At 39.9% G+C, this 14,382-nt stretch overlaps 1 protein-coding gene across 19 annotated transcripts in view; it reads right to left on the bottom strand.

Annotated features, from left to right (window-relative positions):
* LOC110508744 (astrotactin-1) overlaps positions 1 to 14,382 on the bottom strand; it is a 252,083-nt gene that overhangs the window by 178,440 nt on the left and 59,261 nt on the right. For 5 of the 19 annotated variants that reach the window (XM_090226150.1, XM_090226148.1, XM_090226147.1 and 2 more), the window contains exons 5-7: positions 11,766 to 11,915; positions 7,403 to 7,549; positions 6,314 to 6,481 (exon numbers count right to left, since the gene is read on the bottom strand). In XM_090226150.1, coding sequence (XP_090082276.1) covers positions 6,314 to 6,481; positions 7,403 to 7,549; positions 11,766 to 11,915 — 465 coding nt within the window. Of the gene's footprint in view, positions 1 to 6,313; positions 6,482 to 7,402; positions 7,553 to 11,765; positions 11,916 to 14,382 lie in introns of all 19 variants that reach the window. The other 14 variants (XM_090226149.1, XM_036965978.2, XM_036965979.2 and 11 more) reach the window with 4 other exon arrangements.

Below are 14,382 nucleotides of genomic sequence, written 5' to 3' on the forward strand. Positions count from 1 at the left end.
ACACTATATATACAAATGTATCTGGACAGCCCTTCCAATTAGTGGATTCGGCTATTTCAGCCACACCCGTTGCTGACAGGTGTATAAAAGCGAGCACACAGCCATGCAATCACCATAGACAAACATTTGCAGTAGAAAGGCCTTACCGAAGAGTTCAGTATATTCCTGCCCTGCTGGAGATGCCCCGGTCAACTGCAAGTTCTGTTATTATGAAGTGGAAACGTCTAGGAGCAACAACGGCTCAGCCGCGAAGTGGTAGGCCTCGGTTGCAACACTCACATACTTTTGGTAATGTGGTGTATCAATGACGTTTATCCATTATCCCGTAAAATTTTATCAAATTAAAATTTTCAAGTCTGGGGAACATATGTAAACCAGATATAACACAAGTCTGTTTATATGTAATAAATGTCCCATATCTTTCAAGGAGAAGCAGAATTTGGCAGTAGACAAGCCATAAACAACAGCCTACAGCACCTTCAGCACTCCCCTCACACAGAGGTATGTTTAAAATTCACAAACTTTTTTAATGTTTGTAGAACCACAGTTATTGTCAAAACCCATCCCTGTTTTCATCAGTATCTTCTCCCTGAGAAGGATTGGATTGAGCCCGTCTTGTAGCTAGCTAGTATCGAGAACCCTGCAAGAGGGGGATGCAGTACTGGGGGTTACATTAAGAATGCATCATATGAAAAATACAATGCAATTATTGAGGAATTGCATCAGGCCACTTATTCTATATTTAATTTTAATGAGAGGGGCTGAAATTACATATTCAATTTCAAGGAATCCAGGCAGTGTGTGTCCCAGTGGTCCACCTTTTGATTCATTTAGGTCTGGCAATTCACACAGTACACCTGAGACACCAGTCCGTCTTGAATTACTCCTTTTCCCAAAAGTCATTAACATGGGATATGCATTCAATAGTGATCAGTAGCATGGTACACACTTTCTATACTATACTGATCATTTGAGGGATTCAATGACAATCTGCCACTATTCTGTGTATTGATACACAGAATGCCAAAACAAAGATCTTTTTTTTGTGTATACAACAATGGTGAATAACAAAACATTTATAGAAAAATGTAAATTACACCTTTATTTTGTTTGTAAATATGAGAGGCTGTACTTTATGTTGATATCAGTTTCCCCTCATTCCCCTCAGTCTGTTTTAATGTAAAAATATATATAGATGTATATAGTTTTTTATTTAACCTTTAAATAACTAGGCAAGTCAGTTAAGAACAAATTTGTATTAGAATGACGGCCTTTATAGCATTACTATATAGCAGGTTTCATTGGTGATAACCAACCCAGTATAATGAAATATCTAGCAGAAAAACATCAACAACACCTGGCAGTATTAATGAATATAAATTAAAGAATAGACAGTTGAAGTCGGAAGTTTACATACACCTTAGCCAATTACACTTAAACTCAGTTTTTCACAATTCTTGACATTTAATCCTAGTAAAAAGCCCCTGTCTTGGGTCAGTTAGGATCACCACTTTATTTTAAGAATGTGAAATGTCAGAATAATAGCAGAGAGAATGATTCAGTTTACATACACACAATTAGTATTTGGTAGCATTGCCTTTAAATTGTTTAAATTGGGTCAAACGTTCCGGGTAGCCTTCCACAAGCTTCCCACAATAAGTTGGGTGAATTTTGGCCTATTCCTCCTGAAAGAGCTGGTGTAACTGAGTCAAGTTTGTAGGCCTCCTCGCACACGCCTTTTCAGTTCTGCCCACACATTTTCTATAGGACTGAGGTCAGGGCTTTGTGATGGCCACTCCAATACCTTGACTTTGTTGTCCTTAAGCCATTTTGACACAACTTTGGAAGTATGCTTGGGGTCATTGTCCATTTGGAAGACCCATTTGCGACCAAGCTATACTGTAACTTCCTGACTGATGTCTTGAGATGTTGCTTCAATATATCCACCTAATTTTCCTGCCTCATGATGCCATCTATTTTGTGAAGTGCACCACACCCTCCTGCAGCAAAGCAGCCCCACAACTTGATGCTGCCACCCCTCGCGGCTCACGGTTGGGATGGTGTTCTTCGGCTTGCAAGCATCCCCCTTTTTATTCCAAACATAACGATGGTCATTATGGCCAACCAGTTATATTTTTGTTTCATCAGACTAGAGGACATTTCTCCAAAAAGTACGATCTTAGCCCCCATGTGCAGTTGCAAACCGTAGTTTGGCTTTTTTATGACGGTTTTGGAGCAGTGGCTTCTTCCTTGCTGAGCGGCCTTTCAGGTTATGTCGTGCTAGGACTCATTTTACTGTCTTCACAAGGTCCTCTGCTGTTGTTCTGGGATTGATTTGCACTTTTCACACCAAAGTACGTTCATCTCTAGGAGACAGAACGCGTCTCCTTCCCAAGCGGTATGACGGCTGCGTGGTCCCATGGTGTTTATACTTGCGTACTATTGTTTGTACAGATGAACGTGGTACCTTCAGGCGTTTGGAAATTGCTCCCAATTATGAACCAGACTTGTGGAGGTTCACAATTTTTTCTTAGGTCTTGGCTGATTTCTTTTGATTTTCCCATGATGTCAAGCAAAGAGGCACTGAGTTTGAAGTTAGGCCTTGAAATACATCCACAGGTACACCTCCAATTGACCCAAATTATGTCAATTAGCCAATCAAAAGCTTCTAAAGCCATGACATCATTTTCTGGAATTTTCCAAGCTGTTTAAAGGCACAGTCAATTTAGTGTATGTTAACTTCTGACCCACTGGAATTGTGATACAGTGAATTGTAAGTGAAATAATCTGTCTGTAAACAATTGTTGGAAAAATGACTTGTGTCTTGCACAAAGTAGATGTCCTAACCGACTTGCCAAAACTATAGTTTGTTAGCAAGAAATGTGTGGAGTGGTTGAAAAACTAGTTTTAATGACTCCAACCTAAGTGTATGTAAACTTCCAACTTCAACTGTATATATATATATATATACAGTGCCTTCGGGAAGTATTCAGACCCATTGGCTTTTCCACATTTTGTTAGGTTAGTCTTATTCTAAAATTGATTAATCGTTTTTTTCCCTCATCAATCTACACACAATACCCCATAATGACAAAGCAAAAGAAGGTTTTGAAATTTTTATTTGCTAGTTTATTCAAAATAAAAAACTCAAATATGACATTTACATAAGTATTAAGACCCTTTACTCAGGACTTTGTTGACGCACCTTTGGCAGCAATTAGAGCCTCGAGTCATATTGGTTATGACACTAAGCTTGGTAAACCTGTATTTGGGGAGCTTCTTCCATTCATCTCTGCAGAATCTCTCAAGCTCTATCAGGTTGGATGGGAAGCGTTGCTGCACAGCTATTTTCAGGTCTTTTCAGAGATGTTCGATTGGGTTCAAGTCCGGGCTCTGGCTGGGCCACTCAAGGACATTCAGAGACTTGTCCCGAAGTAACTCCTGCATTGTCTTGTCTGTGTGCTTAGATTCGTTGTCCTGTTGGAAGGTGAACCTTCACCCAGTCTGAGGTCCTGAGCGCTCTGGAGCAGGTTTTCATCAAGGATCTCTCTGCACTTTGCTCCGTCACCGTAGGGACGCTGCCAGATTCCCTACAGACGTGACACTTGGCATTCAGGCCAAAGAGGTATACCTTGGTTTCATCAGACCAAAGAATCTTGTTTCTCATGGTCTGAGAGTCTTTAGGTGCCTCTTGGCAAACTCCAAGCTGGCTGTCATGTGCCTTTTACTGAGGAGTGGCTTCCATCTGGCCACTCTACCATAAAGGCCTGATTGGTGGAGTGCTGCAGAGATGGTTGTCCTTTTGGAAGGTTCTCCTATTTCCGCAGAGGAACTCTAGAGCGCTGTCAGAGTGACCATTGGGTTCTTTGTCACCTACCTAACTAAGGCCCTTCTCCCCCAATTGCTCAGTTTGGCCCGGATGGCCAGCTCTAGGAAGAGAACTGTGTTCTTGGGAACCTTCAATGCTGCAGACAATTTCGGTACCCTTCCCCAGATATGTGCCTCGTCTCAATCCAGACTTGCAGCTCTACGGACAATTTCTTCAATTTCATGGTTTGGTTTTTGCTCTGAAATTCACTGTCAACTTTGGGACCTCATATATACAGGTGTGTGCCTTTCCAAATCATGTCCAATCAATTGAATTTACCACAGGTGGAATCCAATCAAGTTGCAGAAACATCTCAAGGATGATCAATGGAAACAGGATGCACCTGAGTTCAATTTAGAGTCTCATAACAAAGGGCCTGAATGCTTATGTAAATAAGGTATTTCTGTTTTTTAATGTGCTAACATTGTCATTATTGGTTATTGTGTGTAGATTGATGAGGAAACCATTTAATTTAATTCATTTTAGAATAAAACTGTAACATTAAAAAATTTGGAAAAAGTCAAGGGGTTTGAATACTTTCCGAACTGTATATATATATACATATATCTATATTGTCTAAATGTCTATATTGATCCATGTTACAGTTAATACTGTATGTTGGACAGGGGAATTAAAGGTAGTTTAACAATTATGGTCTCCACTTGTAGGTGTAGTATCATACAGGTTACTGCCAAAATAATGGAAACACTTGAGTAAAGGAGGGATACAAAGTATACTTTAATAATGGAAAAATGTATGTAAAAAATGTATCACTAGCCACTTTAAACAATGCTACTTAATATAATGTTTACATACCCTACATTACTCATCTCATATGTATATAATGTACTTGATACCATCTACTGCATCTTGCCTATGCCGTTCTGTACCATCACTCATTCATATATCTTTATGTACATATTCTTCATCCCTTTACACTTGTGTGTATAAGGTAGTTGTTGTGAAATTTTTAGGTTAGATTACTCGTTGGTTATTACTGCATTGTCGGAACTAGAAGCACAAGCGAGAAATGCTTGTGCTTCCAGTTCCGACAATGCAGTAATAACCAATGAGTAATCTAACCTAAAAATTTCACATTACCCTCGCATTAACATCTGCTAACCATCTGTATGTGACAAATAAAATTTGATTTGATTTGAGTTGAGTTATTGAAAGCAGGTGCTTCCAGACAGGTGTGTTTCCTGAGTTACTGTAATTAAGCAATTGACATCTCATCATGTTTAGGGTACTGTATAAGGCTGCCATGGCTATGCACCCAACCACAAGGCACGAGTGGTCACTGAATGGTTTGACTGTGTTTTCCACCACCATCAACAAAACACAAAAATATGGAATTTATTGTAGAAGAATGGTGTCGCATCCCTCCAATGGAGTTCCAGACACTTGTAGAATCCATGACAAGGGTCTATGAAGCTCATGGTGGCCCAACGCCCTATTAAGATACTTTATGTTGGTGTTTCCTTTATTCTGGCAGTTACCTCTACTTGCTCAAATAATTGTCCAATGTCTATCATTATTATCCTGTGTATCTATAACTTCAGTTTGAGGTATTTTTAAAGAGTATGTGAACTCAATTCTTGAACATAATTGCAAGCTATTTCAAAAGACAGAGAATCGCTTTTCAATCTCATCTCTCGTACCCAGCTGTGTTTGAAAAGAGCTCATTTTACTGCGACTGGCTTTAGATGTAGCTTAATTAAAGTATGACTGTGTCAACACAAACTAGCTGGTGTGGGTGGGGAGGGACAAACTGTTTTGCTGGCGAAGCAGAGCTCTATTGTCAACAACTGGCTGTGGGAGGAAGGTTGTTGTTCAGAATAATTATAAAACGGTGCATGCTCATCAAAATGGTAACAGTTGACAAGTGATGCTGAATCATTTTAATAAACGAATCAATGGACATTCAACCCAATTGAGGATCAAGATACTGGTTCTTACAGTATGGCTATACTGTATCACTGTAACGTGCTTCTACACCTGCATTGCTTGCTGTTTGGGGTTTTAGGCTGGGTTTCTGTACAGCACTTTGAGATATCAGCTGATGTACGAAGGGCTATATAAATACATTTGATTTGATTTGATTTGATTAAGGCTTTGCTGCAAAAAAATTGTACTTTCTTTCTATTTAGCTAGTCACTCACCTGTTATACAACAAGAAATACATTATTCCATTCTGTTTTGCATCTTTCTTGCTTTCTGTACATTCATATACATTTTAGGGCCACTTTGGTAACAAGTGTTTGAATTAATGCATTAAGTGCTATCCTCTGTGGATGCAATGCACATCTTACTGTATTACCCCTTCCACAATTTTTTTTTTTATTCAATTAAATTCAATGTTGAAGTTAAGTGAATGCACACAGATTCAATATAATTGGTTCCCAGAGTAAGAGTGTGAGAATTGGTGATTATTCAATGTAGTACCTGTCTCTGGATCACACTGGTGTTCACAGGGGTCCAGAATGCGGCGGCCACACAGCTCATTGATCCAAGGCCCGCTGGCATTCTGCTGGTAGTATAGTAACACCTGGGCCGGGTTAAGCCAGTCAGATGCATCCAGTTGACTGCCCTGCAGCAAAATGAACCTGGACCCTGAGGACAAGGGAAGGGTTGTTGGTTGTTAGAAAACATACTGTTTAAGTACCTACCTGGTTAATTAAAGGTTCAGTACATCAGGAGTTCTATTAACCTTTCTCTTCAACAGTCCATAGAGTGCAGACTGTTATTACCAGGCGGAAAAATAATACATTTTCAGAGTATTATGTTTTCCCCAGATTAAAAAAGGCAGATAGATGGATAGGACACAATGTTCTGGCAACTAATTTCAATATTTTTGAAGGTGCATATTATACACAGCTGTGGCATAAATATAAGCTTCTCACAGGCAAAAACATGGATTGTTATCAACTTAACCATAATATTACATTAAGTCTGATACGATTGTGTAGACATTTATGGACACGTTCTAAATCGATCTGAGTCCCTGCGATTCAAAAGGAAAATTCACAATATTTCATCTCTTTTCAAAGTTGCTTCCCATGGATGTCTTCTGGAATGATAATTCCACCCCAAGTATCCATAGAATGCAGTGGCGGGTATGAATCAAATTAAAGCCCGGAATGATAGACGAGTAAGGCAAGTCACACTCCAAAATATATCTGCACTGCCAGCTCCCATGATGGAGGAAAAAATGCCAATGAACCAAGAGTGAATAGTTGGCCTGCAGTGATTTTCTGCAGGTGCTAGCTACCCTGAAATTCATTAGCGAGCCAGCCCAAGCACAAAGAAAGTAGAGACAGAAAGAGTGATGATACAGTGGGTGGTCACCACAACCTGGCCTGATTGTGCTTTGATGCTTTGAGGGCACATCTGTTGTGGTCTCACATGGGAAGAGAGAGAGGTGGAATCAGCCTAGTGACATTTCCTCATTTCCGTTTGTCTGGGAGTGTGTTAGCTGGGAGTTATACAGTTATACCCCTGTGGTTTTCAGGAGGGCAGCTGCCTGCCCCTTACCGTCTGCGATGAGGTGCTCGGGCACATGGAGTATGACCCTGACGTTGAGGCCACAGGAGAGGTGTGAGGAGTACACCAGGCCGATCACACAGCTGACAACGCTGATCAAAGTCAGGGTGGTCTTATTGATGGGGCTTCGTGGGGAACCTGCTGGCAAAGAGAAGGACACAGACAACAAAGAGGAAGCACGTGAAGCTGTGACCACACTGTGGCTATGGCACCCAACGGCTCCCTATTCCCTTTATAGTGCACTATTTTTGACGAGAGCTCATGGGGCTCTTGTCAGAAGTAGTGCACTATAAAGGGAATGTAGTGCCATAATAGGGAGTGGGGATGCACCCTTCATTCCCTCCAGCACCTCCACCAAGGGAGTCGCTTACAAACAAGTCATCACTGGGCTGGGCTTACTGCCCATGAAAGGGACCTCTGTATCAAACCGGTAGCTTTGGGAGATTTGACTTGCCAAGTCTCGCTGGTGGGGTGATAAAAGTGTACCTTTGAAGGGTGCCCCCAGCCACCAGCCACCATTATGTGCTGAAGGGGGAAAAAGAAAAGAGCCCAAATGAGAGCATTTCAGAGGTTGTGTTCTTTTCCTTTCCTGCCAACTGCTTGGGTGCAGCCCCACCAGAGTTCATCATTCATTCCTTTTAATGAAGAGCGGGAAGTCTCCTACCTATAGCATGCACAAACACAAACACACACATGCAGACACACCCCAACCCACAACAATTTGGCCTCAAATATAGGAAGCCAATAACAGCCTCCAGCTCTGCTAGAAGTGATTCTTTATCCCTATTCAATGTTATTCGGTTACTGTCCTTCAGGATATATCTTAAAGGCAATCCTTAACAACCAAATACTACAGAGTAATACCAAGACCTAACTTGTAAAACAAATTCAGCCACATATTACAAGGAAACAATCTCATAATGACACAAAGACTCAAACTTGATCCATTCAAATATTTTATAAAAAAAAGAAGGATTGAAAAGCACATCCCATCATTATGACACTCTCTCTGAACATTTTGTTTTTCAAATCTATAGATCGGTGGTCACCAACCTTTTCTGAGTCAAGATCACTTTTTTAAGTCAAAATGCAAGCCGAGATCTACTGCTCAGATTTTTTTTACAACATGACTTAAAAATCGTAAGCCTATGCAACATTAACCTATTAAAAACAGTACCGTAGCAATGAGGTTTGCACAGTAGGCTATAGGTCCAATACTGCATATTGGCTATGCTTGAGTTGCCCTGCCAAAGTTGTTCTTCTCAGACCAATTTCAGGTATATAATCACACTGGTAATAGATCATGTGTTGTATTACTTGTGAGGCACAGCTGAGTGAGCATAATAATATGCTTTCTTTATTTGACTGGACTGATGGCCTGCATCTGATGGTCAGTCTGAGAGGAGGGAGGGAAGGAGGGAGGGAGGGAGCAGCGGTGAGGCTTCCCGTCCCTCCGCTCTCCCTCCCTTTGCTGAGAAAAGGGGACACAGTCAACCAGCTGATGGCAAAACTCAAGTAGCACTGCATTATTTTTGTCTCATGCACCAATTCATGCTGTTACTCTTATGACCAGAGAAAGTGAAACATTCCTCGATGTTAAAAAATAATAATAACAATGCAAGCTTATCGAAACACTTTGCTATACTCTTTCATTGCAGCTGCAGTGCTGGTTGTAGCACGAGTGGATGTAGGCCTAGGGGGAACGCACATTTTATGGCTTATAAAAGGGTTGAACAAAGTGTTGACAGTGGTGAACAACAACTTAAACATGAACTTACTCATAAAAATAGCAGCTCTTTGCTGTATTCGTTGAGTCTCTCTCTAGTCGTGGTATTAAACGTTTTGAAATCTCACAATATGAACTTCGCTGTGGGCTCGAGGCTTAAGGCTTGAAGAAACTGTGCAGACACGGCGATCTGAGCTATCTAATTGGCCAGCGGTAAGCCATTAGGTGCACTTGATTTGTTTGACCGGTTGGTGACCACTGCTACAGATGATATTGTGTTTCGGTAATATCATTTCAGCTATCCAGATAAAAACACACTAACCAAAAAGAAACAATGTACAGTCTGATCAAATCAACATTTATTTTGATCAGTTTCGCTGTTCAAGTAATGTGCGAGGGAATGTGTAGAAACACACCTTCTATTCTTAACCTTTTTACTAATTAAAGGTGTTAGTTACTTGCTGTGTTTGTGAGACCTGTGCAGATATCAAAAGCTTAATTGGTTGGAGGTGCTGTTGCGGATGTTGAGGCAGGGATGCTATGTTTGGTCGTTCAGATGCTTGTAGGTTGACAGCTCAGTGTTAGGGGCATTTGGTTCCCCCACATCATTACTGTACATCACAGCACCAAGGATTTATAGCATGCTCACAAACATACTGTTGCCCCCATGCTGTATTTACAGTTACACAACAACCAGCCAATCGCTTCCTTTACTTCAAACATTACAACGCTAGACACGCTACTGTCTTTAGTTAGGCACATGGCAGAACCGTACACATACTCACATGGGTTAGATCACAACACATTGTTTACAACAACCATGATTACTAGCAAAGAGAGAATGTTTGAATGCATGTCTATTAGTGATGCGCGGGTTGACTCATAACCCACAGTCACCGTGGTTATATCGGCTGGGCAGACGGGTTTAGGGTCATTAAATATTGTGTGGTTGAAGGGCGGTTGGGTGGCGGGTGGGTAAAATAAAGAGAAAACAATACCATTGAAATCCATAAATATATCATTCTAGTGCAATTTATATCTATAGGCTACATTTAGGTTTTTCTTAAATTATTTGAAGCTATCTGGCATTAGTGTATAAGCCTAAGCTTTAGGGCCCTAGCTGTACGCTCACCAAATAGCCTACACGTCAATCGCCAAATGCTTTTGGGAATAGGCAGAAAATGTTAACATCAATCCACGGAGGCAAAAAGGACAACGTCTGAGTTTATTTAATTCAATATGAGAAAAGCTGTGAAAGGAGAGTTGAAAATAAAGAGAAGGGAGGGACAGAAAAGTAATGTTTGGGAAAGATTAGGTGAAGTGGTAAAAGAGGATGATAGCAGGCTATGTTATGTGTGGTAATTGTGAGGCGCTATGGGCCTACAAATTCTACAGTCACAAGACAGGGACTTCAAATAGGCCTATGGCAAATCAAGGGAACTGTAGCCTAATGGTCAAATGGGTTAAATGGAAAGTGAAATCTGGACATTGACTATAGGTCTATAACCTCTCCCTTAGCCTTAGTATTAACTCCAGCAGAATTGAGCAATTCTTGCAGTTAAAGGATACACCAAATGCAGGCAACATTTTGACTCGGGAACAGGAGTGGAGAAGTATGATTTCTTTCTTTCAGCATCTTGCGAGAATGCGAATGCTAGATTAGATGCCATCTGTAGAGGTGCTATCTTTATCAGCATCAAACAAGCTCATAGTATTTTAACCATATAGAATATGCATTCAAGCCGAACTGAAATCTTATCAGAAACATGTTGGGTTGTTTTTACAGCTTTCTATTTCCTGGTCAAACTGATATCACTTGCACAGAAAATCTTTCCCGTTTTTTGAGTTATTACATTTTCTCCCATCCCTAAACATCTTTTCTCTGCAAAAGAAGATGACAGAGAACTTTACCGATGTCAACTAGATTGAAGCATTCATTCTAGCAATTTATGACATTATTCCGGTAAGCAAGGGTTCACTTAGTCTTCTAGGGCAACATACACTGAGTGTACAAAACAATAAGGACACCTGCTTTTTCCAAGACATAGACTGGCCAGGCGACTCCAGGTGAAAGTTATGATCACCATCCCTGTGGAACTTTCAACACCTTGTAAAGTCCATGCCCCGACGAATTGTGCCTGTTCTGAGGGCAAAAGGGGGTGGAACTCAATATATTAGGAATGTGTTCTTAAATGTTTTGTACACTCAGTGTATAATGGCAGAAGAGAAACCACATGTATCTAATTATAGACAAGTTGACTAACAAATAGCAGGCAAAAAAAAGATCCTGAACCCCGTGTCCAAAAAAGATTCTGCCGTCTTTGACTGTATTATTCTATAGCGCATTTTCTACATTTGGGGGTTAGGGTCAGGTGCAGGCCTCAGATTGTCACTTTATTACATATAGTCGGGCGGTTGTGGATCGGTTACTAGCAATTGCGGGTGGGTGTGGGTGAACAAACAACTGACCTGCGCACCACTAATGTGAACGTGTACAGTATGTGTCTCAAGCACTGTAAGCACATACATTTGTTGTCCATTCATCTACTCTGATGTATGTATTTTTCATTGTCATCATGCGAGTATGAAATAAGATGATGTATGTACAGTATAATATTCCTTCCTTACCCCCTGAGCCCCACGCGCTGTTGGCGTTACCATTTCTCATACCTCGGCTGCGGCGCCTGCTGCGATTGGGGTCAGTGTAAAAGGTCAGCTGAGGTTCGCTGTCGGCCTCCGTGCCAGAGTCCCCGTCTGGGTTCAAGAAGGTTGAACCCACTGCAGAATTCACAACAAAAAGCTCTCATCACAATAATTTTGTCTTCACTGTTCTGTTTGTATGGCAAATGGGATGCATGGGATGTCCATCTACAAAATGCTAAAATAATTATGAAAGGTGTGGATTAGATTATGTACCTTGCCTGAAGGTTTAAAATGTGTTGCTGTGTCAAAATGTTGATAGTGAAATTGAGAACTTGAGAACTTGATGTTCCTGTACCACTAAATGTGACCTTTAATTAGTGCTGAGCGATTAGTGCTTCGGTTAGATTTTTAAAAACAAATCAAGATTTTCGATTTCGATTATTATTTTTTTTAAACATTCCATACATTGTGCATTATGTGTATTGAATGCTGTAACAACACAGAAAAAAAAACAATTCATAAATGTCCCATAATGGTAGTGTCTGCCCATTACTGCTTATCACTTATTAATCATCATTTATTTACATCACGATAATAAAATATTTCATTTGTTGTGTATATTACATTTGTTTTACTTGATGACTATCATTTCATTCCAAATCATCTCATCTCTATAGAGCTGCTGCCTATGCTGTCAGTTCTGCTAAATACCAACTAAACATTTTCAGGTAAAGATACCTCACAAACCAACAGCTGCTCTCTATATCACCTCACGATTGCACATTTGTCTCTTCTCAGTAGCAGGTGTGAAATAAACAGACCAGACAAGTAGATGCACAATGGATTATGGTCATTGTAGTTAATTACCACGTTTTATGTGCTAAACTATGTAGAATATCGGACTGTTGGCAAACTACACCTCCCTATTACATCGCACAGTTCAGGCTGGATCTGATTTATCTTTAGAGGAATGTGCGATGTGCGCATTGAGCTCACAGAAAAAATTTGTCAGTCAATTAGTTGTTTAAAAACTGAAAAATATCAGAAATTTCAGCTAATCGCTCAGCACTACCTTTAATTAATGTTTCATTAAGAGAGCTGATTGGAGCTGTGAGTTACACAATATATTGTACTGCTTGTTGCAGTGTAAGCCATATTGTACATGCAAAATATAATGGCATGTTTTGGAGTCTGATAAACAGCAGATTGTTGTTACATTTTCATATTTTGATCATGCTCTGCTTCCAATGGAAAATAATAACTGGAACAGTGGGCTAAATTTCAGCTTTTATACCTTCAGCTTTTATAAAAAATGTCTATCTTCAGCATATTCTATACAAGACATACAGCTATACCCTCTCTCGGGAAGTCATGTATAAATGGATTCATGAGGTAGAAGGGTGGAAAGTATTAAAGTCACAATAACAACAGCATATATCCAGTCGTATTCTGTCGCAACAAATTAAACCAACATGACTCTAGCGAAGTCCCAAATGGCACCCTATTCTCTATATGGTGCAGTACTTTTGCCCAGAGTCAAAAAGTAGTGTCCTGTATAGTCAATAGTGTGCCATTTGGGATACAAACTCAGTTTACCCTGCCCAGTGCAGTACATATACTTTGATTATGTTGCATGAGGAAGAGAGATCCATGATAAGACCAGACTGTGGAGTAGGTATCCTCAGTAGGGGGATAATACAGTTTATGTCAGTCCATATTTTGACTTTAAATCCACTATCCGTTACAGAGATGGACGATGGCCCTGTTCTGGTACAATGCAGGGGACAATAAACTGATAAATGTTGACAGTCATCTCATTGAAGCCACTAGATTAAAAGATGTTGGCTTTGTGAACAAATATATCGAATTGTTTTGAATAGGCCATACAGGCTACATTGGAATGATTGTGTTTTGGTAGAAACATGAACATTGAAATGTATAATTTAAAGAGGATGTGACATAGCTCCTATTACAAGTTTTAGTGTTCTAGCTATCACAAAGTAAGCTTGAAATACTAGCACCATTTACTTCATTTCGAATTGACAATAGCGTTAAAAATCCAAACCAAGAGATTGTATTTAATTAATAGACAAAAGGTTTCTCCAAAAGAAAGGGTGAATAAAAATGTCTCTGGCAAACATACATATCGGACAAAGTGGAAGCACTGTCTTGAAAAGTACTGTAAAGAAAAAGGTGTTTCATGTACAAGATGGCATTACTACGGCATTGTTTCAGCAGAACGACATTGACTTGATAACAATATGCAAAGGGAACACACAATTTGAACACACAACTATAAACTACAAAAACAATAGAAACACCATTGAAAAATGATTTAACACACATTGATGCTTTATAGCAATTCCTGACAAAACAACATTTAAATAATTATTTTCATCAAGGACAAAAACTATAATTGTGAAAGAAGGTGAAAGAAATTTCCAAATGACACTTACAGGATAGAATGTGTTTTGTCTAGGTTACAAAGGAGAAAAGCACCTTCAATTAATTAACGACAAATCACATGCAGCAGTTTGAAGAGATTGTATTTGCCTCAACAATTAGACAAGGAACCAAAGGTCCAAAGCTCTATGGCAACAAA

This window comes from Oncorhynchus mykiss, chromosome 28 (assembly GCF_057628025.1).
Source record: "Oncorhynchus mykiss isolate SJ-2025 chromosome 28, ASM5762802v1, whole genome shotgun sequence".
Classification (NCBI taxonomy): Eukaryota; Metazoa; Chordata; class Actinopteri; order Salmoniformes; family Salmonidae; genus Oncorhynchus; species Oncorhynchus mykiss.